This window comes from Calypte anna, chromosome 1 (assembly GCF_003957555.1).
Source record: "Calypte anna isolate BGI_N300 chromosome 1, bCalAnn1_v1.p, whole genome shotgun sequence".
Lineage (NCBI taxonomy): Eukaryota > Metazoa > Chordata > Aves > Apodiformes > Trochilidae > Calypte > Calypte anna.
In genome coordinates, this window is record NC_044244.1 from 123,360,848 (window position 1) to 123,386,868 (window position 26,021).

The 26,021-nt window shown below is 39.2% G+C and overlaps 1 protein-coding gene across 4 annotated transcripts; it reads left to right on the plus strand.

Annotated features, from left to right (window-relative positions):
* Positions 1 to 1,886: 1,886 nt before the first annotated feature.
* Positions 1,887 to 22,763, plus strand: CLTRN (collectrin, amino acid transport regulator). Of its 4 annotated transcripts, none has more exons than XM_008494776.2 (6): positions 1,887 to 1,992; positions 2,361 to 2,419; positions 8,034 to 8,119; positions 14,979 to 15,095; positions 17,822 to 18,016; positions 21,938 to 22,763. In XM_008494776.2, exons 1-6 carry the CDS (start codon positions 1,926 to 1,928, stop codon positions 22,092 to 22,094), a joined length of 681 nt encoding a protein of 226 aa, XP_008492998.1. In that variant the 5' UTR covers positions 1,887 to 1,925; the 3' UTR covers positions 22,095 to 22,763. The 4 variants fall into 4 exon arrangements, with proteins under 4 accessions (XP_008492998.1, XP_030312226.1, XP_030312220.1 ...); XM_030456366.1 differs by having other exon boundaries at positions 21,942 to 22,058; XM_030456360.1 differs by lacking the exon at positions 21,938 to 22,763 and adding an exon at positions 20,731 to 20,984.
* Positions 22,764 to 26,021: the final 3,258 nt, after the last annotated feature.

A 26,021-nucleotide genomic window follows, 5' to 3' on the forward strand; every position in this document is an offset into this window, starting at 1 on the left:
GACACAGGCTTCATCTGATTCTGAGGGAAAGAACTGATTTACAGTGGTTTACAGCAGGGAGAAGTGGTGGTGCTGCGCATTGACACTCACTGTCATTTGTCTCTGGCAGCAGGGAGATGATGCTTGGCTTTTCTGCTCTTATTCCTCTGTTCTCCAGTATTTTTCCCAAAGGTACAACAAGGTGCAAATGCTCATTATTAAAGAAATGCGTGTGGATTTAGCATGAAACTGGTAACATTCATGTTCTCTTATGATTTTTTAAATTACAAATTTCACCAAAAACTTTCCGTTTTTTCAGATATCTGTACATATTTTAGTGCTCTCCTTTTGATGCGTGTACATACAGGGTGTTAATTTAAGCCCTCATTAGAAATGAATGCATCACTTTTTTTGTTTTCATAGGCATAGATTGACCATCTAAGCAGATAATATATCCAATAGTTTTGTACTCAGAGCTGGTTGCTTAGCGAGGGTAAACAGATGCCCAGGAATCAGCTTGATTTAATGACTTTTAAAGATGGATTATCGAGTGCTTTGACAGTGGCTTTTAAAAATAAGACTAAATTAGTGAAACAATAAGTTTTCTGTTACCTGAAAGTCCAAAGTATTCTTACATGGTAAATACTCGTTACTGATTTCCATAAATTCAGTCCCACAGTTAAATGAGATTTTCTCACCAGTAGTCATTCTTGTGAAGGTCTTTGGTTTTGCAGGCTCAAGACACACTTCACAGTGCTGAAGGACCAACTGAAAGTAATTTTGAAGCAATCTTCAATTTAGAAACTCACCATTAATCAGTGTGGCTACAGGGGGAGTACAGCAGCGGAGCAGAAAAAAATAATCCTGCCCTGCCACCCAAATTGCAAGGATTTTTCAGGTCCTTGTGATACATTTCAGTTTCTGAATTCTTTCTTCTCTGCATTTATTTCTTTGTCCTGGTAAACATTTGGCTAATAGCATAGAGTGCATCATTAAAATATTAACATACCTGTGTGCCTACATATATATCATACCTATAATGTCCTTATTCAAAATGGTTTCTCTGAAATCCTTTCATTGCACCTCTTCTTACTGCAGTTGCTTCTATAATAATCTTGTAACAGAAACAAAGTAGTTCTCCACCTTTATAACTGTTGTTTTCATGCAAAGTAATGCCTCAGATGTGTTGTGGGGTTTTTTTGTCTGGAATGAGGAGTTTGCTCTGCCAGGCTCAAGCAAACTCTCAAGCCAGGATGCAGGAGTGGGACTGGGGTTACACAGCACTGGGGGCTCCAGGCCTGCCCTGCAGAAGCACTGTGAGTTGAAAGCAAATGGGCAAATCAAGACCCCTGGTTTTTGGGGCTCAAGCTTCTGTGTTCATCATACATTTCCTTTGGAGAGAGGAAAAGGGTTCCCAGTCTTCCTTTATCCTCAGGGGCCAGCTGTGGGACCAGCCAGCTACTGAAGAAAGCTGTGTGGCAGCTTTCTTAAGGATCTGGTGACAGCTGAGCTACAAATTCACCTGGTGTGAGTGACAGCAGAGCATCTCACCACTGCAGCTGCTGGGTACTCTGGTGCAACATCCCTCAGACATCTTGTGTGCCTGTCTTATACTGCATCTGGAGGGGTGGAAAGGATTGGCCTGGAGCATTTTATGAGGTATTGCATTATTCTAAAAATTAAGAAGGAAAATTAAAAACTTTTTCTTTTTTTTTTTTTTAGTGTGTTGTGGGTTTTTTTACTACAGAGAATGGTAGTAAATATCTAACAGAAGACAGTTGTTTCTAGTGCCCGTTTTAGTTAAAATAACGGGGGTTAATTATTAAACCTTTTACTTGGTTGCCCACTTGTGCTGCTGATGCTTTAATCCTGGGTCACAGAAAGTTTAAGAGTGCTTTACAGGGGAGGCTCACTTCTTTTTGCCTCAACCTTTTCACACTGACAGGATGTTACGGGTTTTGCTGCTTTCTCTCTCTGTAGTTGCCATTGCTCATGCTGAGCTTTGCAAGCCAGGTAAGTTTTGGAGCTGATTCCTTTCCTTCTTCAGATGGATGTAGCTAGGAGTTTATGCTTACAAAGCTGTCAGCACCTCAGATTTTTAATTTAACTGGTTGTTTCCAGCTTGAAGATTGAAACGCTGAGCATGTCCTTCCTTCCTTTATGAGTTTGATAATTAAATACAGAAGTTGATCTTGCCTATTGTAAAGAGGTCATCTTTAGCCCTATGGCATTTTTCAGCCTAGTAACTTCTGTTCTCCTAACCAGGTGCTCTGTTAAGACACATTTAGAAGCTGTGGTTTGTAAAATAACTGCAGAAGTAAATGATTTAATATTTTATTTTGGCTGACTATCAATGCATGTTCTTTTTCTCTTTGTGTCAGATGCACAGAATGCTTTCAAAGTACGGCTTAGTATCAAAACAGCTTTGGGAGATAATGCAGTAAGTAAAGTATCTTCACATATTCTTCCTAACTGAGTATCTGCCAAAATAGAACTCATATACACTCCAAAATTTCTGAAGGCAGCACAAGCAGTTTGTTCTGAAGAGTTAATTGTAATAGCTCGCTCAAGTCATGATCCAGGCATCCACTTCTTGACATTTAACTATCCCATTGCTTAAAACAGCATCCTTTAAGAGAAGTGCAAAGTTTGCCTTTTCATAAAGATAATTTTCTGTCAATGATTTTTTTTTTCTTGGAAAAACAGTAGCGATGATGCACTTTATGCATAGGAGGTGCTGCATAAATCTAAGTTCGTATTTTTGGGAAAAGCACTTCTGCTTGAGAAGGCTAATTCTAAAGTCAAGCATGTCTGGGAAGAGAAGCAGAAATTGATTGCTAAGTCGTTATTAAATAGGACTTTATGTCAGGCTCTCAAACAAGCATGATCTGTAGAGATCATTCAAGCATATGTCATCAATTCCCTACTGATGTAGGGCTTTGGATTGTGGCCTTTCTTCTCTGCCCAGAGGCAGACTCGTCTCATGAAGACTGAAATACTTTGGCTTAATTCAAGTTCTCAGGTTCGATATAGAAGTACTGGTGTGAGCAGTAAGGTTCTGTGATATGCAAGAGATTGGGAAATTAGATGACCAAATGATGCTTCCTGATCTAAAACACTATGAAATATGGAAGAGGTCAGTACTTCATTTGAAGGTTTGAATGCTTAAAACAAATCTGCACTGTATTACAGGGCTCAGCATAAAATTAGACATGAAATGTCTTGAACAGTCATCTCCACTCAAAGTCTGGTGTCTGATTACATTAGGAGCCCTGGGAAACAAAAAGCAGTGGGTTACATGTTATAGGAGACTGCAGATAGGAGAATTTCCCTATGATGATAGACGCTGTTCTGAAATTCCTCTGAAATTTCAGGTAATTTAAACTAACATCAGCAGCGACCTAATTCTGCTGGTAACTTCATAAACCATGCAACACGGGAAGGAAGACTCAAAATATGTGCTAAAGTATTTGTCTGTTGAAAATTGTATCGAAATAATTTCTCTTGGGTGAGAGACTAATTAAACAGTAGTCAGAGCCTGAATTGCTTACAAATTTATTAAAAGTAGGGTAATCCCATTGCTGAAAATATGCCATAGTCATTATTGAAGCTTCTCTTGATGATAGCTGCTAATATTTTGATATAATTTTGTTTCAAAATAGTAGTAAGCACCAAAAATTGCCATTCCCAGTAATGCTAACTCTTAGTGTTTTTTACTTCTCCAACTGTAGTAAAATAAGAAGTTTCTGTTTTATCTTTTGTGAATTTTTTTACTTTTCCTCCAAAAAGAGTATGATGCAAATAATTAATATTAAAAGCACTTTATGTAAAAACTTTTTCAGTGAAAACTGAGGAGTCAATTTTTTTTGTATATGGATCATAGTTTGTTTCATATAAGAAAATTTGTGGATGCCCTAAGAACGGGACATTCTGGAACAGCATTTTAGAATAACAGCATGCTGAAAGGGGTATGATCCCGTACAAAATTACCCACAAAAAAATGAACAAATTATTAAACATACAGGTAATAGTTCCTCTTCGTAGCCATTGCAATCTTCTCTGCAAATGACTAAAACTGAAAATTGAAACTGCTATCAAACTGAAATTCATTTTGGTTGAAGAATTTGGGGCACTGAACTTTATGTTTTATTTATTTATTTATCCAAGAAAAGCGTAAATGTTGTCTTTGTATTACACTAGGACTCAGCCAGATTAGAATATCTTCATTCATTTCAAAGTTACTTCAAGCTGGATGATAAAAGAAAACCCTGATACTGTGGATATTTTGCTCTAGGACTGGCAGGATAACTCCAGTGTACATTCAGGGCATAAGAAATATGTTAGTGTAGTTTTCCACATGAATTAATGCATGCCATCAACTTCGTGTGATGCTGATAAAGCCAGGACACCATTTTTTGATTTGTTCACAAGATGGGCTACACTATGTGCCATTTATTGTATTTATACAGTTCTTATCACAAGAGAGTGGGAAAGAGCAGCACGGATACAATAAGGATGTAGACATTATCATTTTATTTGCAAATAATGGGTGTACTTGACAGAGACATTGTTTGCTAACTGGTGGGAGGAAACACAGTGCCTGTAAGCCTAAATGGAAGGGAAGAGATTTAAGAATCTCTCGGAGGATGGTGTTAACTTTATGAGTGGCTTCTGGAATAGCTGCTAGTCATGAGTTGCTTCCTACTCATGGGGTTATGAGAGTGTTAATTCAAAAGGGCCAAAGACAACTAGGGACTGAGCAGAAATGATATACACTGAAAAGTCTTTGTAACTCTGTGTCTGTTTGACCATGAGAGCCAAAGAGATCACACCTCAGGGGCTGGAGTTAGGTAAAGTCAAAGGTGCATTTTCTTTCTGGCTCATGTATTCTGGCTGTTTCCAGGGTAGATGATGGAGGGGAGAAAGGCTGACGTGCATCTTGCCACCAAGTGGGACCTAGAAGTGTGTTTGTGTGTCAGTAGCCACATTCCAGTCTAAATGGCTGTCTAGTTAAACACAGAGCCATTTAAGAGGGAAGGAATCTTGAAAGGTCTGCTGCTGCTCAAAGCCAGATCAACACTGAAATCAGATCAGGTTGCTCAGGGCTATCTTGCAATATTATACTCTCCATCTCCTAGCTTAAATTTTGTCTTCCTTGGAGCACTACTGTAGTATTTCACCCTGTCAACAACCTACACTTATCATCTTTCACCCTTAATTTCATCAACCTCTTCTTTTACTACCAGGCACTTAAGCCTGGATTTCACAGTCAAATGTGCCTAATTATGCTCCTCTTTAACATATAAAAGATGGCAAGTGCAACTGAATCAAGGTCTTTGTGTTTGTAGACCAAAGATGATAAATATCAGTATTTTGGATACCATCATGTAAGATTCCATTGATAAGAGAGTTATGTTTCTAGTGTGTGGTTGCAAGTGATATTTAATACATTTCCTCTATAGCAGCACAAAAAGGACATCAACAGCTGCACTTCATAGGAACATAAGAACAGAAGTAACATCCTCAGCCATTGGCCTCAATTCAGGCCTCAGTTCAGAGGATAAAGATGAAACAGATAAAGCCTGCTAATACAGTGATTGAGGTTTCTTTGCACCTGTCCTTCTGACTGAAGAAAGATGATGATCAGAAATTCCATTTTGGCAATTTCTGTCCTCTTGTCCTGAGCTGATGCAGTTAACTGGCTTAAAGGTATTTTTGCCATACTTCTGCTCCTCATATTGCCTCCTCCCTGCATGCAGACATGTAGAGTTCTTATCCACACTGAGCCCACAGCCATCTCCATCTCCTTTGCCTCCTGTCTGACCACCATTTTCTCAGGGATTCTTTCTCTTTTGCACAGAAACTATTCTGCATTTCCTTCTTCTCAAGCAGACCCCTGATTTCTGTGAAGCATTGTCAGTCTCCTCCCACATTTCTTGCAGCTTTCTGTTTATTCTGCCTTTCTTAAAGTGCTTCCCTGTTTTGAGATACCCTTTTTGTTACTCTGACTTAGAGAAACTCTAGGATTCTGCATTATTTTTGAAATCTGAATATCTGATAATAATTCATTGTGCATATGTACATGTACTACACTAAAGATAAAATTCATGAACTTATCAAATGCATATATTTGGCAGTGGTGCATGGCATTTCTGTCCATGGAAGCATGAAATGGAGTGTGCTTCATCATTATCCATTTTCAAGACAACTGATTAAATTATCTCTCCAGCTGGTTTAATCCACTGGATAGCAAATGATTTCTTTCTGTCATTTTGGACCTGTTCTCAAAGGCTGCATGTCATGTAGGGATTCAGTCAATAGTACCAAACACAATAAAAGGAGAATCTTCCCTTGTAGTGCTGCAAATTGTGCTTTGTGTTTTAAATACAGATGCCTCTGAAATAATGATAAATAGTTTTATGGCTCTCATCTATATTAATTCATCTACTACATTATCTCTTTTAGTACCAGTTGCTGTCATTACTGCCACGTTTTCATCAGTGCAGTGGGGTCAAAACAGAGGCTTTTATAATTTTTTTTCAGAGTCTCACTTTTTTTTTCTTTTTCTCCAAGTTTCAATGTCCAGGCTGGCATGCATTATCACAGTGTGCTTACACCTCTCTTCATTCACGAGTCAGAAGTGTTGTCAGGCCCCAGATTCTCAGCACTGCATCTGGATTTTAATGCTACCTGAGTACTCAGTTGCTTAATGTTGTTTTCCCTGTCCTACTGCATCTCAGCCCATTTTGCAACTCATCATTTTTCTAGGGATGATAAATATGATCAATCTGACTTTCTGCCCTTTAAATGACTGCCCTCTTCCTTGCTTAGCTTTCCAACCCACAGAATGTCAGAGTGAAAAAAGGGCTGATGTCTGTAAGTTGGATTTCTTCTTTCTGCAGAGAGGTTGAGCCTCTGTGCATCCAAAATCTGAATTTAAATGTTAACTCAGAATTTAAATTTGAAATCAGAATAAAGATTTGGCATTTCAGTGCTGCTTACCATTTTGATGTATATTGCTGTTTTCTGAGTGTGTTATAAAGGCCCATGAAAAAGTAGGTCCAAGTTGTCAACAGGGTTAAGTATCCACACCGTTGGGTTTCTGGTTTGGATGATTACAGTGCAGATTTTTTTAATGCTGAAAGTTAAAGATTAGATTTCTGTTCTGACTGACCGAAGAAAGCTGCCTCTAACCTCCATTTATATCATTCCAAGAAACTATTAATCTTTGTAATCTGCTGAAAGGGGAAATTCAATCAGTATGCCTCAGTCATACCTCTTGTTATAAAAATGTAATAGGTGCAGTTCTTACAGGTGATTAGAATTGCATATGTGAATGAAAGCCCAGAGGTACTTGGTGGAGCTATCTCAGAAAACTGAAATTATGACAGTGTGATTTTTAGAGAGCAGTTTTTGGAGTCGATATTTTATTATTTAACTAGTGAGGATGCTGGTTTATTTCTTTTGTCTCATGTGTGATGTAGTAATTTGGACTATAGTTGAGTCTGTCTTCTTTTTTCAGGGATGTCCTGTAGCAGTAAGGCCATAATCTTATTTTATTTCTTGATGTCTTGACATTAAAAACCCAGAGACTATCTTCAACACTAGCTTTTAGTTTTTTGTGGGTTTTTTTAATTTTATTTTTTGGGCAGAACCAAATAATCTCTGAGAGTGGATTTAAACCTTCTAGTTTAATAAAGTTTATTCAGCAAATGAGTCAAGGTCATGAATGTAGCTGTGTGGGGAGAATTCTAGCAAAATGCTTAGTCTTTGCTACAAGAAACTTTGTATTTCCATTTTAATCAGCTTTCAGAAACATTCAATTAATTCGGTTTTTGAAAACATTCCTCGCACTTTATATTGCTTTTTATAACATCCATTAGAAAAGTCTTTTGTGCACACTAAATAATAGGCATGAGTTTATTTTCACAGCACAATCAGATAATTTATTCATTTTCTTGATCAATACAGCATTTCAGGTTCAGTGACTCTTTTCCCTCTCTGCACTGCCAGCACTAGTACTGAAACCGATTATTTTCTGTCTTCCTTTACAGTATGCCTGGGATGCTAATGAAGAGTACCTCTTCAAGGCAATGGTGGCTTTTTCAATGAGAAGATATTCCAGCAAGAGAACAACTCAGTAAGTGTCTACTCAGATTTGCCTCATACATATTAACAGTGCTATTTGTGGTGGCCCATTCTCTGCTCTACTGAACTGCAGAATACATTGTACTCAGCTTCTAAAACCAAACTGCTCTAGCATCTCTCTTTGACACACAGATATATATGTTAAACATGACAGTCTCTCTGTCTTCAGACATGTTCAATATTTGGGCCAGCATCCCCTCTGAAGTGAAGAGACAGAGCTGTGGATCTCAGTGGGATTGTGCCAGTTCACCCTAGGAGAATCTGGCAGTAAGACATTGGGCTTTCTGGAGACATACTGGGAGAAGGCGAAAGGACACATTGGGATAGTCAAGAAATGCAGTGAAGATCCTTGAATAAGCAACTTCGGGGCAGATTCTCTTAGAGCACAGCTTCATGGTATGCTACTGATGAGAAGTGTGGAAGGTGGATAGCTCTGCTAGTGCTGTGTTCTGCTGGGGTGATATTTTATCCCTAATATTGCCGCGGTTGAGTTACCCAGGATCAAGGAGTTTCAGATGTTGCAGTTCAGAGATAAATCAGCCTTTAATTGGTTTTGGGATTAAATCTACCCTGAGGTATTGAATATTCTTTCCAGGCGTCTGATCCTCGCTACTTATGAAATTAGATACCAGATTAGACAGGCCATTTAGCAAGCTGTATTTTTGGTATGTTCTTATCTTTCTTAAATGAGAAACCTTGTAAGTGTATCTCTATAGACCTATTATTTTTTCATTGTTTTTCAGTCTTAAAGGAAAGATCTGTGGTTCTGGTAGGCTAATGAGAAGGTTCTCAATTTACTTTTTAAAAAAAATGCTTCAGGCTTATATTGCATATTCCACATTTGCAAAAGCATTAGCTAACTATATTCAAATTATGATTATTGTGGTTTCTGCACTTTCTCTTAAATAGAAGTTGATTTCCCCGTCTGTCTAACAGGACTGGTTCCTTGTTGCTTCATTTTTATTCCTTGCGAGTTGTAAAGGCAAGACAGCCATTACACCTAGCTTAACAAAAATAGCCAGGTATGCTACTGCACCCAATTAAATTGATGCTTCAAAAATTTGTTTAAGATATAAGCTAATAATTAAAAGTCACTATGCAGGGCTTTTCCTTGGATTTCTGAATTAGCAGAGTTTTCATCCATAAAGATTTCATTTGTATACTTATTTTAGTCCCAGGTCTCTTCCTTCCAAATCATGGTGCTTTCACACAGCAAAATACCTGTGTCAGAAGCCAGTGATATTTTTCCTCTTCAAGCACTGTGGCTCTCTACAGACTCATCTAATATTAGAAATCTTAATGCAGGAGTGAAAAAAAATCTAGCAGTATGAAAGTTAAAGTTTTAATGGAAATCATCTCTATTCGCTCTGGGAAATCACAGACTCTGCTCATTTAATTCATTTTTCTATCAAGATAGTTTTTCCTACAGACAAATATGATAATGCCAGTCTTATTCCAGTTTAGAGGTGGGGCTGCACACATCAATAATTTCCTGTTGCTGTGTTTTTCAAAGAAGGCAGTGTAATATTTGGAAACAGCTAGGTGTGGGCATCTTTTCCTCTTTTTAAGATGGCATAGGACTTCCTCCTAGGGCATAACTTTTGGCAGTATAACTGACCTTTTCTAGGACTTTTAGATACCTTTGGGCTTAGATGTAGATAGCATGTCATCTGAAGCACAGCTCTGCAGCTCTGAGGTCTGGAATGACTTATTAAGCAACAGACTGGGAGTTTCCTATCCATAGAGCTCTCTCAAATCCCAAGGGACTTCAGGGTCCAGTGATGGAGAGATGACCCTGACAACACACCCCAAGTAACCTCCCTGTTACATGGGAGCAGGAAAGCTATGAAAGCCTCCGTTGTGTTAGCAGTCCTGGAAGCAATGGACTCCTTTCCCTACCCCCACGGCTGGCAACTGGATGGAACTGGGTACAGAGAAAGGAGTGGCATCCAGCTACTCTGCAACAGATCAGGAGGTTTGGGAGCACTCAGGATCCCATAGGGTACAGCAGTATGGCATGCACACAGAGGTGACACTCTCACACAGCTGCTAAAGGCCTTGTGGTACGGTGAAGAGGGAAGCAGAAGCAGGAGCTTGTGGCAAATAAATCACATTACCCTACAGGAGCTTTTACAGAAAAATGCCAATGGATGTTCTTTGGAATCTGTAAAAGATCAACGATCAATTATTCTGTCATGAAAGAACAACAACAACAAAAAAAATTAAAAAAAATTGCTTATGGCTGCATTTTTGTAGCATCTAAATTTACCCCAAATTTGCATCTGGTTAATTGAAGATATTTGTCAAAATAAAGACTTATGAAAAATTTACCAGCATTTTGCATAACCAAATACTGGTTCTGCCAAGGTGTAAATTCTGCACCAGGCCATAACAAGGATGCAACAAACCTCCCTTTAGACATCCCTTTAACACCCACAGCCACAATAACTCTCAGCAATGCCTCACAGCCACAACTCTCACATGACACAAAATGCTATTAACTTCAGCAAGTTGGATCAAGCCCCAGATAATTTGTCCAGTGGATCAGCATTTGTCCAGTGCATTGTTGCAGCCTGTCCCATCATTTCTGAGATTCAAAGTCACCTTTTGTTAGGCTTCTGAAACTGGATAAAAGCCAACAAATAATGCAAGCATTTGAATGTGCTGCTGGAAACCACAGTTGATGCTGGGTTTGCCCTTGTGTAACCACTGAGTGACCCAATGTAGAATGGGCAGGATTGCACATTACATCTCAGGTTCTCTAAAGTTAATTTCTAAACTGAAATGAAATAAATCATGGAGCCTTGTTTAATGATTGAAAGGCTTGTCAAATTTTCATGTTTTTGTGAAATCCAAGACATACAAATTACTCAGTAATTATTAATACAGAAAGAATAAATACTTCTTTTTCAGTGGAGAAATAAAGCCCCTTTATTTCCTGCTCTACATATGGCTTTTCAATTAATTCTCAGTACATACATTCATGAACTACGTAAACCAACCTTTGATCTGTCAGTGTTAAAAAATGTTTATCTGTAGTCTGAGTTAGTAACTCTGGTTTTTCTAATCTGTGACTCATTTGAAATGAAATGCATCTCTTCTGGGACTGAGACTAGTTAATCTTTAGAGAAAAAAGAATTTCATCACATTTACTTTCATTCCAGTAACAGAATCCACTTTTGGTGGCTATTCCCCCCATTTTTAGATAAAAAACCTGCAGTTTTCCTCACAAAGAGACTGGAAAAAATTCATCAACATTATCCATCTTCCTAAGACAGGCTATTTTGATACTAAAAATATTGTGATCATTTCAAGCAATAAATTAAATAAGTTAAATCTGTTACATCAATGTGATCCCATGGCTGCTGTTCACAGAAAGGAAGAAAATAATGTTCCTTTGCAGCAGCAGCTCTGCACTGCTGGGTTGGAAGGAGACTGATTCTTTTGGGAAGGTTGGAGATAGGTGCTTGGGACACGAGACTGTGGTTCTCCTGCAAGCCAAGAGTCACCGTAGGCACCCAGATCCCTCTGAGTCTCTGGCAACTCTTTCTTACCCCTAAATAATCCTGTAAATCTCCATAAGGAACAGCATTGGTGTTTCAGGCCAAGGAGTCTTTAATATCCAGGTTTCCTGCCCTCTACTCCCTGGTATTCATTTACATATATTAAAGGCAATAAATTTTGGACTTTTGCCATAGTGTCATAAGGCTAGGACAAGGATCTTGTCACCCTGACAATAGCAGCCTTCCAATCCTCATGACACAGATCTGTAATTTTCTCAGGAAATAAAACAATATCCACATATTTGTTAACAAATACACCTAATTAGCACAGTACATGAAGAAGTCAGGTTTCTGAAATCTAAGCAGTGTAAAGGCACAGTATTTTAATGGTTCTGCATGTTGTGGATCAAACCTATGTACAAGTAGCATAGGAAAAAAATCATACTTGCTGCAAAGAAAGTTCATTGGTGCTTGTTGGACTGTTTTGTTGTTTACTAAATCCCCTTTGAACCTCTCATGAGCAGCATTATTCTCTTTGGAGCCTGAAAAGATTTAAAGCATTCAGATTCCACTGATGAAAAAGTGGCTGTGAAGACAGGATTTGGATTCTTATCATCAAGCAAGGATTTTAGACACAACAGGGAGCAGAAAGGAGGCAAAATTTACATATCCTAGTGTGAGCCTTGCAGCTTAACTGATTCAGTACTGTAGAGAAATGCTGCCCAAAATGATGACCAGCTGCCCTGTCTCAACCTGAAAGCCCTTGACACTGTGGGAAAGCCCCTAGGTTAGAGTCTCTTCCTGTCTTTGAAGAAGAGTGAGAAAGTCTGGGTGTTTTGCCAGTTGTCTACCAGATTTGTCTTTCTCTTTGGGGACTGAACATTCCTCACCCAACCCATTTTGAGAACATCCTTAGAGAAACATGAACACAGATTTTCCACCTGAACCAGTTTTTGATTGCACCACAGGAATTTCAGCTTTAAGAACTGCAGTAGCCTGAAGATTTATCTGTTATTGTTATACATCCTCCTGGCAGAAAGCTTCCTCTGCAGATAAAATTTCAGATGTTCCCTGAAGTCTGCAAGAGGCTGTCAACCACCAGCCAAAAGTAGAGGGTCCCCCCTCACCCGTAAATATTACGCTTTTTGTTTTGCAAGGACTAAGCTACTGAGTGTTGCCAGCAAACTGATGTGTGAACCTTTTCAAATGCCAGAGGATGGCTTTCCTCTTTTATCCATAAAAATTCCTTGTATTTGTAAAACTGACATTTTTCCAGAGAGGTAGAAAGTGGGTATTGCAGCTCTGCAAAATCACTGCTTTTCATTGTATTGCATTTCTCCATGGAGTCTGTAAAACAAAGCTGCACTACCCAGGGTACCCAAAGCACCATGCAGAAGAGCTTTCAGCAGTAAAGAAGATATTTCTTCAAAATATCCCAGATGAACTACTGTGATTAAGCCAGTGCCTTAAGAGCGAACTCCTCCTTTTCCGGGTGAAGTCGATGCATTCTTTGGCAGTTTTGGCTCCCCTACGTTCCTTCCAACCTCTCTCTTCCGGCTCCTCAGGCCACTCCGGAGGTCATTTAATTAATGACGGTAATTATCCGGCAGATGGCACTACACCACAGAGCTGTGTGGCAGGGTAGGTGGCTGCCAGCTGGAGAGGTGTAAATGGTAAAACTTGCCAAATGATGATGGGCAGCCCCGACTTCAAAACCAATTATGTTGGTGATGAGCATTACCGACATCATTGTAATTAAAAGAGCAGCGACATTCCTCTTTGCTGGCTCACTGCAGGGTTTAATTCTTCAGAACAGCAGGTAGTGTCTGCAGACAGATCATCTCAGGCAGCTTCTGTCAAGACAAAGTGGCTGTCTTGTGTTTGTGACCCAGTAGGTCTTGCAGAAAGGTAAAACAGTTCCAGGCTCCTCTCTGGAAATAAAAATTATCCTAAGTCTTAGTCATGGACTTTCTGAATTTCAAGCTTTCAGGCTTTTTGCTTGATAATAGACAGTAAATCTGAAGCTTGAACCAGATTCCTTGGGTTAGAATGATAGGATTGTTGGAGTTGGAAGGGAACTTTAAAGTCCATCTAGTCCAAGCCCCTTGTGATGAGCAGGGACATCTTCAGCTAGATCAGGTTGCTCAGAGCTCCAGCCAACCTGGCCTGGAATGTTCCCAGGGATGGGGCTTCTACCACCTCTCTGGGCAACCTGTTCCATTGTTTTATCACCCTCATTGTAAAAATTTCTTCCTTACGTCTAGTGTAAATCTACTCTCTTATTTATTAACGACACAGAACTATTTCCCCCCCTCATCCCCATTTTTATCTCTAGATATCAGCCAAAGGATTTGGCTGTCCTTTTATGATACATGCTGTAATAAATACCACCTCATTCAAGCCTTGTATATTACATTTGTTTAGCTGGTTTGTTTCTTTGTTGTGGGAATATAGTGGGAACAGATAGAAGAACATAAGGGCACCGTCTGTCCTTAGTCACTGTTATGATTCTAATGGATCAGTGTTCATTTCTTGAGTTGAAGTAGTCATGATGGTGTCATTCCATGATGTTTTTCTCATTACAAATAGTTCCACCATTTACTAGTATTAATGATTGAAAACAAATTTGTAAGAATCTGAAAAAAGGCATTTAAAAGACCCTCCACACCCTTTTTTGTGTGTGCCTGTGTGCTTGTGCCCTTCCACTACTAACTTAACATAAAGCTGAGCAATCTTCTTTTAAAACAGTTAAGATAAATATTTGTCATAGCTTAAGCTAAAGGGCATAGGCCAGAGACAGTAAAATGTCTCAATTTAGGCTGTTGCTTCACTCTGTGCCTGACACTGCGAACAAAGATGTCAAAAAGAATAACATAAATTTCATTGCTCTCCTCTCCAAATAATTTATCCTATAGAAAGATTACATGCACTTGAAAATCACGAATGCTCCATTCCTGGTTCCTGTGATATTAGCTGTCAAGCCCAAAATTCTTAGTTCACCAATGCTTTTGCACCATTTTACAGCCTTTGTCCCAACCCTGATGACTGGGATGCCAGAATGTTTTTTCCCCTTGGTTATCCTAAAAGATGTCCAAGGCAATGCAAGTTTGTAATAGACTCAGGAATTTATTTGAGGAATCAAGTTTGTTCTCAATAAACTTATTTTTTTTCTAAATCATATTGAAGAAGTACTGTGAGTGATAATTCTTCCTTGAGCATGAACTGTTAACTTTTTAAAAAATAGATTTTCCCTCTTCAGATGAAAGCAATATTGTAAAAAAATCTAAAATATTTCAATAATTCCTTCCAAACATATCTAATGATGATTTTTGTTTTAACTATCTGCAGAATTTCCAATGTGCTGCTCTGCAATGTGACGGGTCGGGTGTCATTTTGGTTTGTTGTCACGGATTCTTCCAAAAATGTGACAACTGTTCCTGGAAGTGAGATAGAGGCAGCCATCAGGTACAGTCACTGCTTCTGCATGTTCTTCTTCCTTGTTGACAAAGGATGCTTTCTCTCTCTGAGCCTTGTATGAGTGAGTGCCCTGACTCTTTAAGGATGAACTTAGATGAACAAGCAGTTAGAACACCAAGGGGTGTACTCTTCCTTACATGTGAGATTGGAAAGAATTTTAAGTCTCACAGAATGTGAAGCATGTGAGCCTGGGGATTCTAACTTTGGGAAGGAATGTCTCATAATGTTGGAGGCTTAGAAGAAATCTAGTCCCTTCCCAGGGTCCTACCTGTAGTTTGCTGTCCAGTGTATGCACCTACACTGCTCTCATCCAGCTCCTACATTTCCTGGTGAAAGTGCCATCTCCCTCAGATGCAATACTCTGCTTGCACCTCTACACCTGGCTCCCTTTTGGTGCTTCTCAAGTACACTTAAACTGACTTAATTTAGAAGTCAGTTTTCACATGAGAGGAGCTTGAATGAACTCTTCATGAGCAGAGCTGGCTGCGTCCCACCTTGGCTTAAACAATCTTACATTTTTTTTCATACCAGCTCTTTCTAGAATGCCATTTGATACTGGAGCTGAGCCTTCATTGTACAAAGTACCATGTGGTACAAATCAGTTTGCTTTCTACTAAATATCACATTCTCTAGCCCATAAAGGCAAGAGCATGGAGATGAAGAGGGCAAACAAAAATTGAGTAATCTGACTTCAATGGTCCACCAACTAGACATAAGGGGTTTGTTTATAGGGATGACTCCCACCAAGCAGCATACACATACACTTCTCAAGCAGGGAGTGAAAAAACAGACCTCTTTGTTTTTAGGCATTCTGTGCTTTGCCTTGAGAATTCATGTTATCTCTGTAGAGGTGTAATGCCTAATTCCTGATGAATGAGTATGCGTTCTTTTGAAAAGATTAACTTTTAAGCTTATGAGCAGATTAAACTCTTTCCTACAGAGACACCAAACAATGCCTTCATAGCATTAGTGGAGGAAGCAGATTATTTATTTACTGAAGCTCTCTGTAAGAGTGCTGGAATGCAGGGTTTTTGCATTTCTGTTATTCTTTGATACATTCAGTAGCATAAGCTGATTTATTTAAGTCTTTTATGCGCCCTGTTTGCCACAAAAATTGGATGCTGTTATAGTGTGTTTGATTTTTAACTGTTGTCTGTCACTTGATAAAGAGTACGCTATTTATTAGAAGTTTTATTTCCTACCTAACTTAGGAACAAGAATTAAAGTGGTCCATAAGACTACAATAGTTTTTATTCAGTACCTTCTGATTGCAGGCTTCCATATTAAATCATTATTCTAATTCTTCATACTACAGTGGCATGTAAGAATGCTACCCATAGACCAATTTTTTTTTCTGTATATTGTTTACAGAGTAAGAATAAAGAGGAAAGCAAACCACCTCAGAGCTCTGTATGAGAACCAAGATCTTGCATAACTATACACAAGATATATTCATACATATACAAACACAAAATACACCTGTAGTTGCCTACATGTGTTTCAGACCATTATTCTGTGACCCCAGCCATTAGACGAGGGTCAACAGTACTTATTTCAACTGTTCACAATGACCCTTTCATATCAAAAAGGACGAAAATCTTTTCTAAATCAAAGACGGCTTACTGTATAATGGGTCTTATATCCATGGCTTTCAGTCCTCTCCAGGAATGTTAGCTCTCCATTAAGGCTAAAAACTTCCTCTTCAAGGGACAGTCAAACATTATGATTTCCAAGAGAAGTAATCTGCAAAATCTTGCCTGGATTGTCCATGTATCTGTTCTTAGGACATACTTGCTTTATGGTAAATAAATTGAATTGTATACAAGAAGGAGCTGCTGTAGCTCATACAACTACAATCAGAAAGAATCTCTGAAGACCAGTATATACAATAAATTTTCTCAAAAATTTTAACATTATCAAAAAGCTAATGAAAGACACTTCTGAAGCCTCATAAGACTGGTTAGATTTAGATCCAGAAATACTTGGAAATGGTCTAATAGTAGCAAGTGTGGATGAGGATATCCATTAAAGGGTAGTGATTATATTGCTCACGTGAAAAAGCCTATTTTCCAGACTTTCCACTTCTCATAATGGAAAAAATGTGCAAATACAAATTCCCGAAGCTGCATACTGTAGGGAAGAAGGGCAGTTTGGCAATAAGTGGATTCTTCTGGATCAAATTGTATCCTGTGTCTCATGGACCTAAGAAAATCTACAACAGCATGAGCAGATGTATGGGCCCAGAACATGCAGAATGGTTCAGTTTGAGGCACCAAGGGGTGCTGATAAGCAACTCCTCTGAGCATGGCAGGGTAGATCTGCCACTCCCATGCTAAGCCTGAGTGCTGCATGAGCAAACAGAGCCACCCTTACAGATTACAGCCTGCTATGTCTTTAGTCCATGGTCCAAACCAGAAATAAATAGTAATATTGTACTTTAGGTCTCATCTGTATTTCACAATTTTTTCAGGTAAATATATATGAAGCCTTGTGTTCAAAACTCTGTTAGTGTATGGGTGTCTATGGATTCCTAACAAGGTCTATGTTGAAGTGAAGGTCTGTGTAATCCTGCCAGCATCAGGCTGGATCATATTCAGCCCTGCAAGATTTGAGCATATACCTGAAAATTACTTTTTTTTTTTTTTTTCTACCTTTTTAAATTATAAAATACCTTTAGAAAGAGCTGTGATGTTCATATGTGTGTTTTTATAAAGGATGAACCGGAACAGAATCAACAGTGCCTTCCTCCTGAGTGACAAAACACTGCAGTTCCTGAAAATAACCTCAACCTTATCACCTCCCGTTGAGCCCTCCACACCTGCCTGGCTTATCGTATTTGGTGTTGTTCTTTGCCTCATTGTGGCTGGAATTGTTTTCCTCATTGTTGGAGGGATTCGGCAACACAAGAAGTAAGCAGCTTAGCTTTTCTTCTGTTTTAACTGAGTGCTGGCAAGTTAAGTCAGCTGGGCTGCTTTTGCTTTCCAGATCAGCCTCAGAGAAATTATAGCTGTGCCCCCCACTCCCTCCACAGGTAAAAATAACCCATGCTTCCTTTTCTGAAGAAAGGGACTAATGTTTTTAACTGTGATAAGTATAGATGTCTTAGTAATGCTTAGATACTCTAAGGAAAGAGGGAGTATAAGAATAGGATCCTGGAGGCATTAACTAGAGGTGGTAGCTTTTCAAAGGCACTTGCTGTCATTCTTCTCAAGGCTTCGTGTGCCACAGGTTAGCTTCCTCACAGACTACCCAAATAGCTACCAAGAGGGAGAAATCTGGCTGTGACTGTTCCCTTTCCAGAGCAGTAGTGTCAAAAGCTGACAGGGCTAAAAAATATATTAGCTGTTGCAGTTTGAGAAGCCTAAGTGGAGGACAGAATAATGGTTAATGGATGGCTGAAGAGGGCCTGCTCAATCAACAGTGTGTGGTTTCACCTACCATCCACGACCCAATGAGTCCAAACTACCCAGCCCTTCGCATGTTCATAGCCAGATCTTTCCATGAGCCTGAGTTTTTGCTGTTTGACAGTAGTGTTCTCTCAGTTTCTGCACTGTGATGGCACTGGTGAAGAAGAGAAAGCTATTCATAACTCCCTAGTGTCAGCATGTTGTAGAAGGGCAGAGAGTAGGTGGAGTTTTGATCCTGCCATCTCTGTTGGCCTTGAGTTGGGCGTAAGAATAGAAATTTTTCAGGTAAGCCAAGATTCTGCCATAGAAGTTCATCTTCTGACATTCTTTATGTTACCACAGAGGTTAGTTTAAGACAAAATTATGACTGCAGCAACAGTCATCCAGGGAGAGCAGAAGAACTGATAAAAAGGTGAATTTCTGCTGACTAGTTAATATTAAAATTGTATTCTATAGGGTAGACTGCATCTCCAAATATGTATCAGAACAAGTGATTCATATATGAAAAGTGATGTGTTGTGGAGTATTCCTTTCTGCCTCCTTATTACCTTGAAGAGCAACATTAAAAGACATCGAAAAAATAACACTTACTGTGAAGGATAAATGCTTATTATGGAGAGCCCTTTGTAATGTAGTCAGAATCCTTTCAGTTACATTTTGTATTCAGAAGAGTTGTATCTATTTGAAAACCTGTTCTGGTTTCAGAAAAAAAAAATCATCAAAAAATAGATGATAGATACCATCGGGGAAAGACTCTGGCTAGGTACTTGGGATCTGTGGATAGTTTAATATATATAACCCAGTGGACTGGGGTATTTCATCTGCTGAACCTAGGAAACCTTTTCTGTAAAACTGCAGACTAATGTTGCTACCTGAAGCCCATACATGCCCTCTATGCATTATTATGGCTCTATGTGTCTACATAGTGCCTAAATTAAAGGGTGTCTTTGAACATTTCAATTAAGTCTAATATAAACAAATTATCCTTAACAGCTATGCTTTTTTCAAGCTAAAATAATAATTTGTGCTCCATAACAGGCTGAAAGACAGCATTTCTCCCCCTTTATTTTCAAAATAACTCAGATGAGCTTGAGCAGTTCCCCTCAGTGTGATATAAACTACATGTTCGTGTCACCGTACTACCTGCAATATGGCTTGTTGCTGCTTGCCTACAGTCACCTGGCATCCTCTCTATCTTTTTGTCCCTTTAGTTGTTATGCTCCTTTTCACTTCTGTTTCCTACTCTGTCTCTATGTATAACCTTTCCTCAGAGCAGATTCATCCGTGTTTGAACTCTAACACTCCTTTCATATAAATGACATCTTCAGGCAGGGGCAGGGAAGAGAGAGAGAGTAAACCAAGCATGTATTCAGTCTACCGTGGCAAAGACTGGAGATGTAAAAGGGTTGATCTGGGCTATTTGGTTTCTTGAAAGAGAGCCATACATCAGAGAAGAGGTTTATAAAAATGCTCATCTCTTCTTTGGATGCCTAAGTATGTGATCTGGTTGTCAAAGACTTCAGCATGTCCAGTAATGACTTTTCTTGGAAACTTGTCCAGAGCTGACATAATGGCAGCTCTGTTGCCTAGGAAGCTGTGTTGGAAATCTGTCTCCAAGGATGGTGTTAATTTCTCATAAATCTGGCATTTTGTTTTTATAGCCCTTTAAAGTACCAGCTCAATGCTTTGGTTCAGATAAGCCCAAAAGCACATGCCTCAGGCCATTTGTAGTCAGGATGGCAGGGAACCACATGATGGGCCTATAATGGAGTTGCAGGAATGAGTTAGACTCATGTGTCATTTCCTGAGCTAAAAGATTTTCTTATTAGAACTTTTCTGTGTATCACTGCCACCATGTAAAATTTCAAGCTGCAGCTGCCTGATCCATGTTATTGTCATCCTTTTCAGTGAGCTGGATCAGACAGACTGTCCTCAGCCTTATGTTTCTTCTCCTGTCATTGAAGCAATAGGACACCTTCCTCCCCAATAATATATTTGGCATATCCTCAGTGCCTGGCTATGCTGAACTAGATTGAAGTCTACCCCTACCCCCCCCCCCAGATTTCCATATGTTTGCCTTGGGATGAGTGAAAACAGAGCTAGAACACACAGCATTTCCCCCCTGTTATTGCTCTCCCAGCTTTTGCAGCTGAGGACATTCCTGAACTGAATTTGATCATCGTGTATTGGGTAACACACAATGCTTTCTCTTCCAGTGAATTTTTGAGTCTTCCCTTGGACTCATGGAAATTTTAAGCTCCTCTGAATTCCTATGGCAACAAGTTCCATACATCTGTGGCTCCTCTCATTTCTTTTGAACCTGCTTCTTGGTATTTTCTTTTATGTTCTGCCCCCGCAGTTTTTGGATTAAATAGCACTCCTCTTATCACTGTAAGAACAGATACAGCAAACAGAGATCAGAAGTTTTCACTGCTACCTCACCTTTAGCAAGTTTGTAATTCCAAGAATTTCCCAAAGGTCAATAAAATTTTATTATTGTTAATATTGCTGTTATTAGCAGTTACACTGAGTCAGGTTGTTATGATCGTCCTGAGTCAGATTGTTAAAATACAAGTTGCAGGATAGGAAGAAGCAGTGGAGCTGACCTTTGAGTTTCTTATCCTCTGAAACAGCTGATGCTGCAGGCTGTAATGTGCAGCAGGTTTTTCAACTATGAACTTGTAGATCACAAGGTCAGAATAAATCTGGAATTTATTAAATCTGGATATATATGGGTATATTTATTTAAATCTGGAGTGTTGTGAGATGCTGACCAATATTTTTACATTATATCTTGTGGTTCTATTTTTAGAAAATTTCATCCAGCAACTATTTTAATATACTTTTTGTGAGAACTGAGGCCTGGAAAAGTGAAAGCAGTGCAATTGTTTGATCTGGAAAATGTATAAAATAATGGGTAGGAAGGTGACTAATAATGAAGTTTAAACTAAAAATTATTTGCAGCATTAAGAGTACCCAACTTCTGGAGAAGATCATCAAGGAGTGTGAGGGTGCTCAACTCTCCCCATTTGAGGGCTATGGTTAAAAATTACATTTAAATTTGTCTGCATAGTAGAAAAATTGATCCTTCCTGACACAAAGCAATACCAGATTTAGAGAACTGTTCCACTTTTGGTTTGCACCGACTTTTCCTTCTTCACCCTCAGGTCATTTTATAGAATAAGGAGGTGAAGCAAAATTTACAACATATCTGCAAACATGTCTACTCTATTTTTTCTCATTCTCAATCTTGACCTCAAACCACTAAACCAGGGCTTCCAATCCGTGGGTTCATGAGATTATGCCTTCTAGGACATAACCTACAATAAACTCCTGATTAAATGTGCAGTTTTATGTCTGTGGAATTGTGATGGGGTGCTGCAGGTCAACAGAATAAGATGATTTTATCTTTCTTGTTTTTAGAAAGAATAAAGAGTCAGCAGAGAGAGAAAGTTTAGAAGAGAAAGATGAAGTGACAGTAACAGCAGAAAATGGGATTGCTTGTGAATCACTGGATTTAAAAGCAGGCCACATTAATGGAGTCTTTGCAGCAGATGATGAACGATTCACATCCTTGTGAGATGCTGCCATTGCTATCTGGCAGTTTTTTGAAAGACTCCTGTGCCTACCTTATCTTGTCACTACTCCTGAACGTCAAATATCAAGACAAGAAGAATGTCCTTTCACTTACTTTCCCTCAAGAGAACCTTTTGCTGATAACACATACACTTAAACCTCCATTACAAAGCTTCTGTTCATAGGCAAAGCAAATGAGAAGACTTCAGGTGATATCCATTGAAGATTTCCAGAAGGTGTGCAGCAGAACAGAGTTGAAACCTGCCTCATGTCAGGCATTTAATTTTTAATGATTACTTAAATACGCCCATTGCTTGTTTGTCCCAGATGTGAATGTCAAACCGTGTTATTCCTGAATGTCACTGGGGAGCTATCCATAATTGTCAGTTCTAGATGGGCTTTCTTTCAAGTCATATGCAAAAGTTTCTCTGTAAAATGTCTTCTGTTTGCTGATATGCAGTATGCCTTTGGATGGAATAGTGGTCAGGCATGAAAAGTTTCATTTCTTGAAGCAATAAAAAAAAGTTTTCACAGCCTCTGTAAGAGTAGGTTGAAAACAGCTGGGTCATCTATAGCTCTAGGGCTGCCAACGATCTAGTATTAAAAGTAATTTTTACTTAACAGCCAAAGTTACAGACTAGATGATCTGGACACTGAAAGTTGCAAAATTTTAAAATTTGTTGAAATTAAAACTTGCAGCACAGGGCAGATTTTCCAAAAGTGTAGTCTGTGATTAGTGGCCCAGCTCTCATTAAATTTATGAGGGCATTTCACAGCCCTTTGAAGAAATCTTCTGGGAGTTTTTAAATAATAAAACTAGAGTAGATTTCAAGATGTATCAAAGAGGGCATCAGATGAATGTTCTTGCAACACCTGGAAAGCTTTTGAAAAGATTCAGTGCTTGAAACAACAGTTGCTGTGCTTGGTGCACCCAGCCTGGATGAGAATGTCTAGGTGGTGGTAAACTGGCAGAAACCATTCAGACCTGTGCTTCCTATTTGTATGGCTGGGAATTGAGAGCATCAAATGGTGCCAGACCCTAAGCTGTATTGCTGGATTACTTTGAAGTCAACCACATATACAGATTGTAATGTCTGGGCTCTAATCCCCTTCCTATTTAAATCAGTGATCCAATTCAGACAGATTTCAGAAGAACTGGGCCTTAGTAAAAGTAAGTTTTATGGATGGGTAACTGTACAAAAAGAATGGGAGTGTGTTGAAGGAAAATATGAGATCTGCAGTCCCAGAACAGTTACCCTTGTCACTGGAGGCAGGATCTGACCATTAGCCATCCTGTTTCCAGTGTTGTGTTTGGAGGCAATCTTAGAAAACTCATTTACTTATTAGGTTTATTCCACTGGGCTCCTCACCAACAGGAACTGTGTCAAATGGTAAAAGCTGCTTGTAAAGGACCGTCCAGTGTCCTGGAGGATGCAAAGGTTTCTTTTCTCCCAGAGTACAAATCCTTCAGCATTTTGGCTGTATTGAGCACCTTTGACACTGACTTAGCACTGACTCCTGGGGAGTGAGAGGCAGAAGAGGAGGAATGGGAAGAAGAAGGGAAAGCAGCGGAACAAAGGGAGGAAGCTGAGCAGGGTAAGCTTGAGGATAAGGGAAGCAGGGAAAGGAGAGCTAAATGTAAAATAAAACTATGGAACCCACTGATCATCAGCCTCATGTGGTCTCATCTGTCATGGTCATTTTTGGTATACTGCTGGTGGATCCCTCTGGAAAACAACTGCATCTTCTCTGTGTCCCAAAGGATGTGCTGCTCCATTCTGGAAAAAGATTAATAAAGTCTGTTATTAGGCATAATATCTCAGTTCTTCAGAATTACCATCCACAACATGGAGATGTATTTCTCAGTGGAATGTCAAAGATTAAGGTTACCAGTACTTGAAATAATTTGGAGGGAATCATACAGAGTGCAGTGTTATTATTGATTTCTCAGTCATAGCTTGAAGGTCTTTCACTCAAGCAGAGTTTTATTGCTGTAATTCGGATCCCATTGTTTCTAAACCTTCACACTTTTCATATTCTTTCTATGATGGATGTGTGATCACAGTGGATTGCTGAACTTCAGCACCTCTGCAAGAACCCATGAAAGATTTTGGTGAGAAGAGCTTGGCAGTGCAAGAGCAACCTCAAGTTACTGATTAAGAATTACTGTTATCCAGTATTGTAATATATTATATGAAAATAAAATTCACTTGGTATGAAAAAGGGACAAGTATATCTGAGGATATTTCTGAAGGCCTGGGTGAAGGTTCAGTTCAGCCCTTGGCACTGGCCAGTGCTTTGAAAATACATTAAAAGCCTCTGAGCAAACATTATGTAATGTGGGCTGACTCCAGTAGCAGGTATTCAATCACTGGCTTCCTCCAAGCTCACCTTTTAGCTGCATAATTACTTTACAGTAATTTGGCATAATTTCTTGCTAATGGTGATATGGGATTCACCCAGAGCATACATCCTGCTTGCCTCTCTGATGACAGAAAATGACTTGAAAGAAGCAAATGATACATGAACAGGCAGGTATCACACTTAGCAATGTTCCTTCACTGAAATAGGTATCACAAACTAGGTTAATCAAGGGCACAGTACTGCAGAAGAAATAAATCTCTTTTCTAGTCTCTGTGCAGCAGGATCCTATTAGAAAACAAAGAGCATTTTGATTTGGTAAAACCTGTCCTCCAGAGCCTGCAAATGGCACAACGGCAATTTATATCCCTTGAGAATCTGGCCCAGATGTTTTATGTAATTTTCACCTTTTTTTTTTTTTTTCTTTTTTTCTCTAAACCACCTGCCATAGAAAGACCTGGTAATAAACAGGAAGGTGAGTAACAAGCACTATAGATTATACTGTAAACTACTTCTTAAAACACAGTCAGTTCAGCTCTCAGTTACATTTGTGCAGTGCCAATGAATTTCGACAAGGGAACATGGTGTGCCTGAGACTGAACTGTTTCATTTTCAAGAGCTGCATTTGAGAAAAGAGAGGAGAAAAAAAAAATTCAATTAAGTGAGGCAATAAAGCCAGAGAAGTTCGGTTTGAAGAAAACCTGCGGTGTTTATCACTAGCTCTACATCCCCAGTGAGTTGACATTTCAGGAAGGACATTACAGTTCTGTTCAGATTACCTGAGAGTATTGGTGTCTAAGCTAGACTGAGCACAAATCATGCATGAGTAAGTCATTTACACTGTCAGTCATTAGCCACACATTTGGAGTGCTGGAGAATGTTGGGAACTCTGCAGTGCCCTCCTTAAACAAGAGATAGCATTGGTCATGACAAATCCATTTGCTGTGTGCAGCCTTCATATTGTATTGACCACAGACTGGTTTTGTAAATGAAATCAGTAGTCCTTGTTTATCAATATTTATTTAGGGAGGATTGCAAACTGTGGACAGATAATGAAGTCCTCGCTCCAACTGTTCTGCCGCTTGCTTTAAGGAAAGTTAAGCAGCTGATGCATATTCTCTGTTGGAGAAAACTAGATTGAAGTTTGTTCTGTGTCAGCATTTGCCTCTTCTCTTCTAGGACAGTGTACAAAGTCTTGAGAGAGTCTGTGGTACTCACCCCTATAAGCCCACTGCTAAATCTGGTATTCACCGGATAGACCCAGTATTCCCCCAGGGCTCTGCTGGTGCTGAAGAGCCTGGAAGGATCACCTCATGGGCCTCTTGCAGGCTATATGCTCTTGTCTGTCTGTCCAGGTATGACATTTGCTTCTGTCATGCTGATCTTCAGGAAGAACCCTTTCCTGGCTATGCAGGAAATTTTTTGCAAGTATTTTTTTTCCTTTTTTTCTGCACTTTGGGGGAAGACATAACTGAAGCCAGTTCACAGTTCTGTTCAATGTTTCTGCCATTGTTGACAAAGAAAAAGGGTGAAGAGGGCATGAAGAGCCTCAGGGCAGTATTCACATCTT

Coding starts and splice junctions, on each gene's coding strand:
- CLTRN (XM_008494776.2), top strand. CDS start 1,926: ATGTTACGGGTTTTGCTGCTTTCTCTCTCTGTAGTTGCCATTGCTCAT. Junction 8,120..14,978: donor TCCAGCAAGAGAACAACTCA/GTAAGTGTCTAC, acceptor AACTATCTGCAG/AATTTCCAATGTGCTGCTCT. Junction 15,096..17,821: donor GAGATAGAGGCAGCCATCAG/GTACAGTCACTG, acceptor GTTTTTATAAAG/GATGAACCGGAACAGAATCA.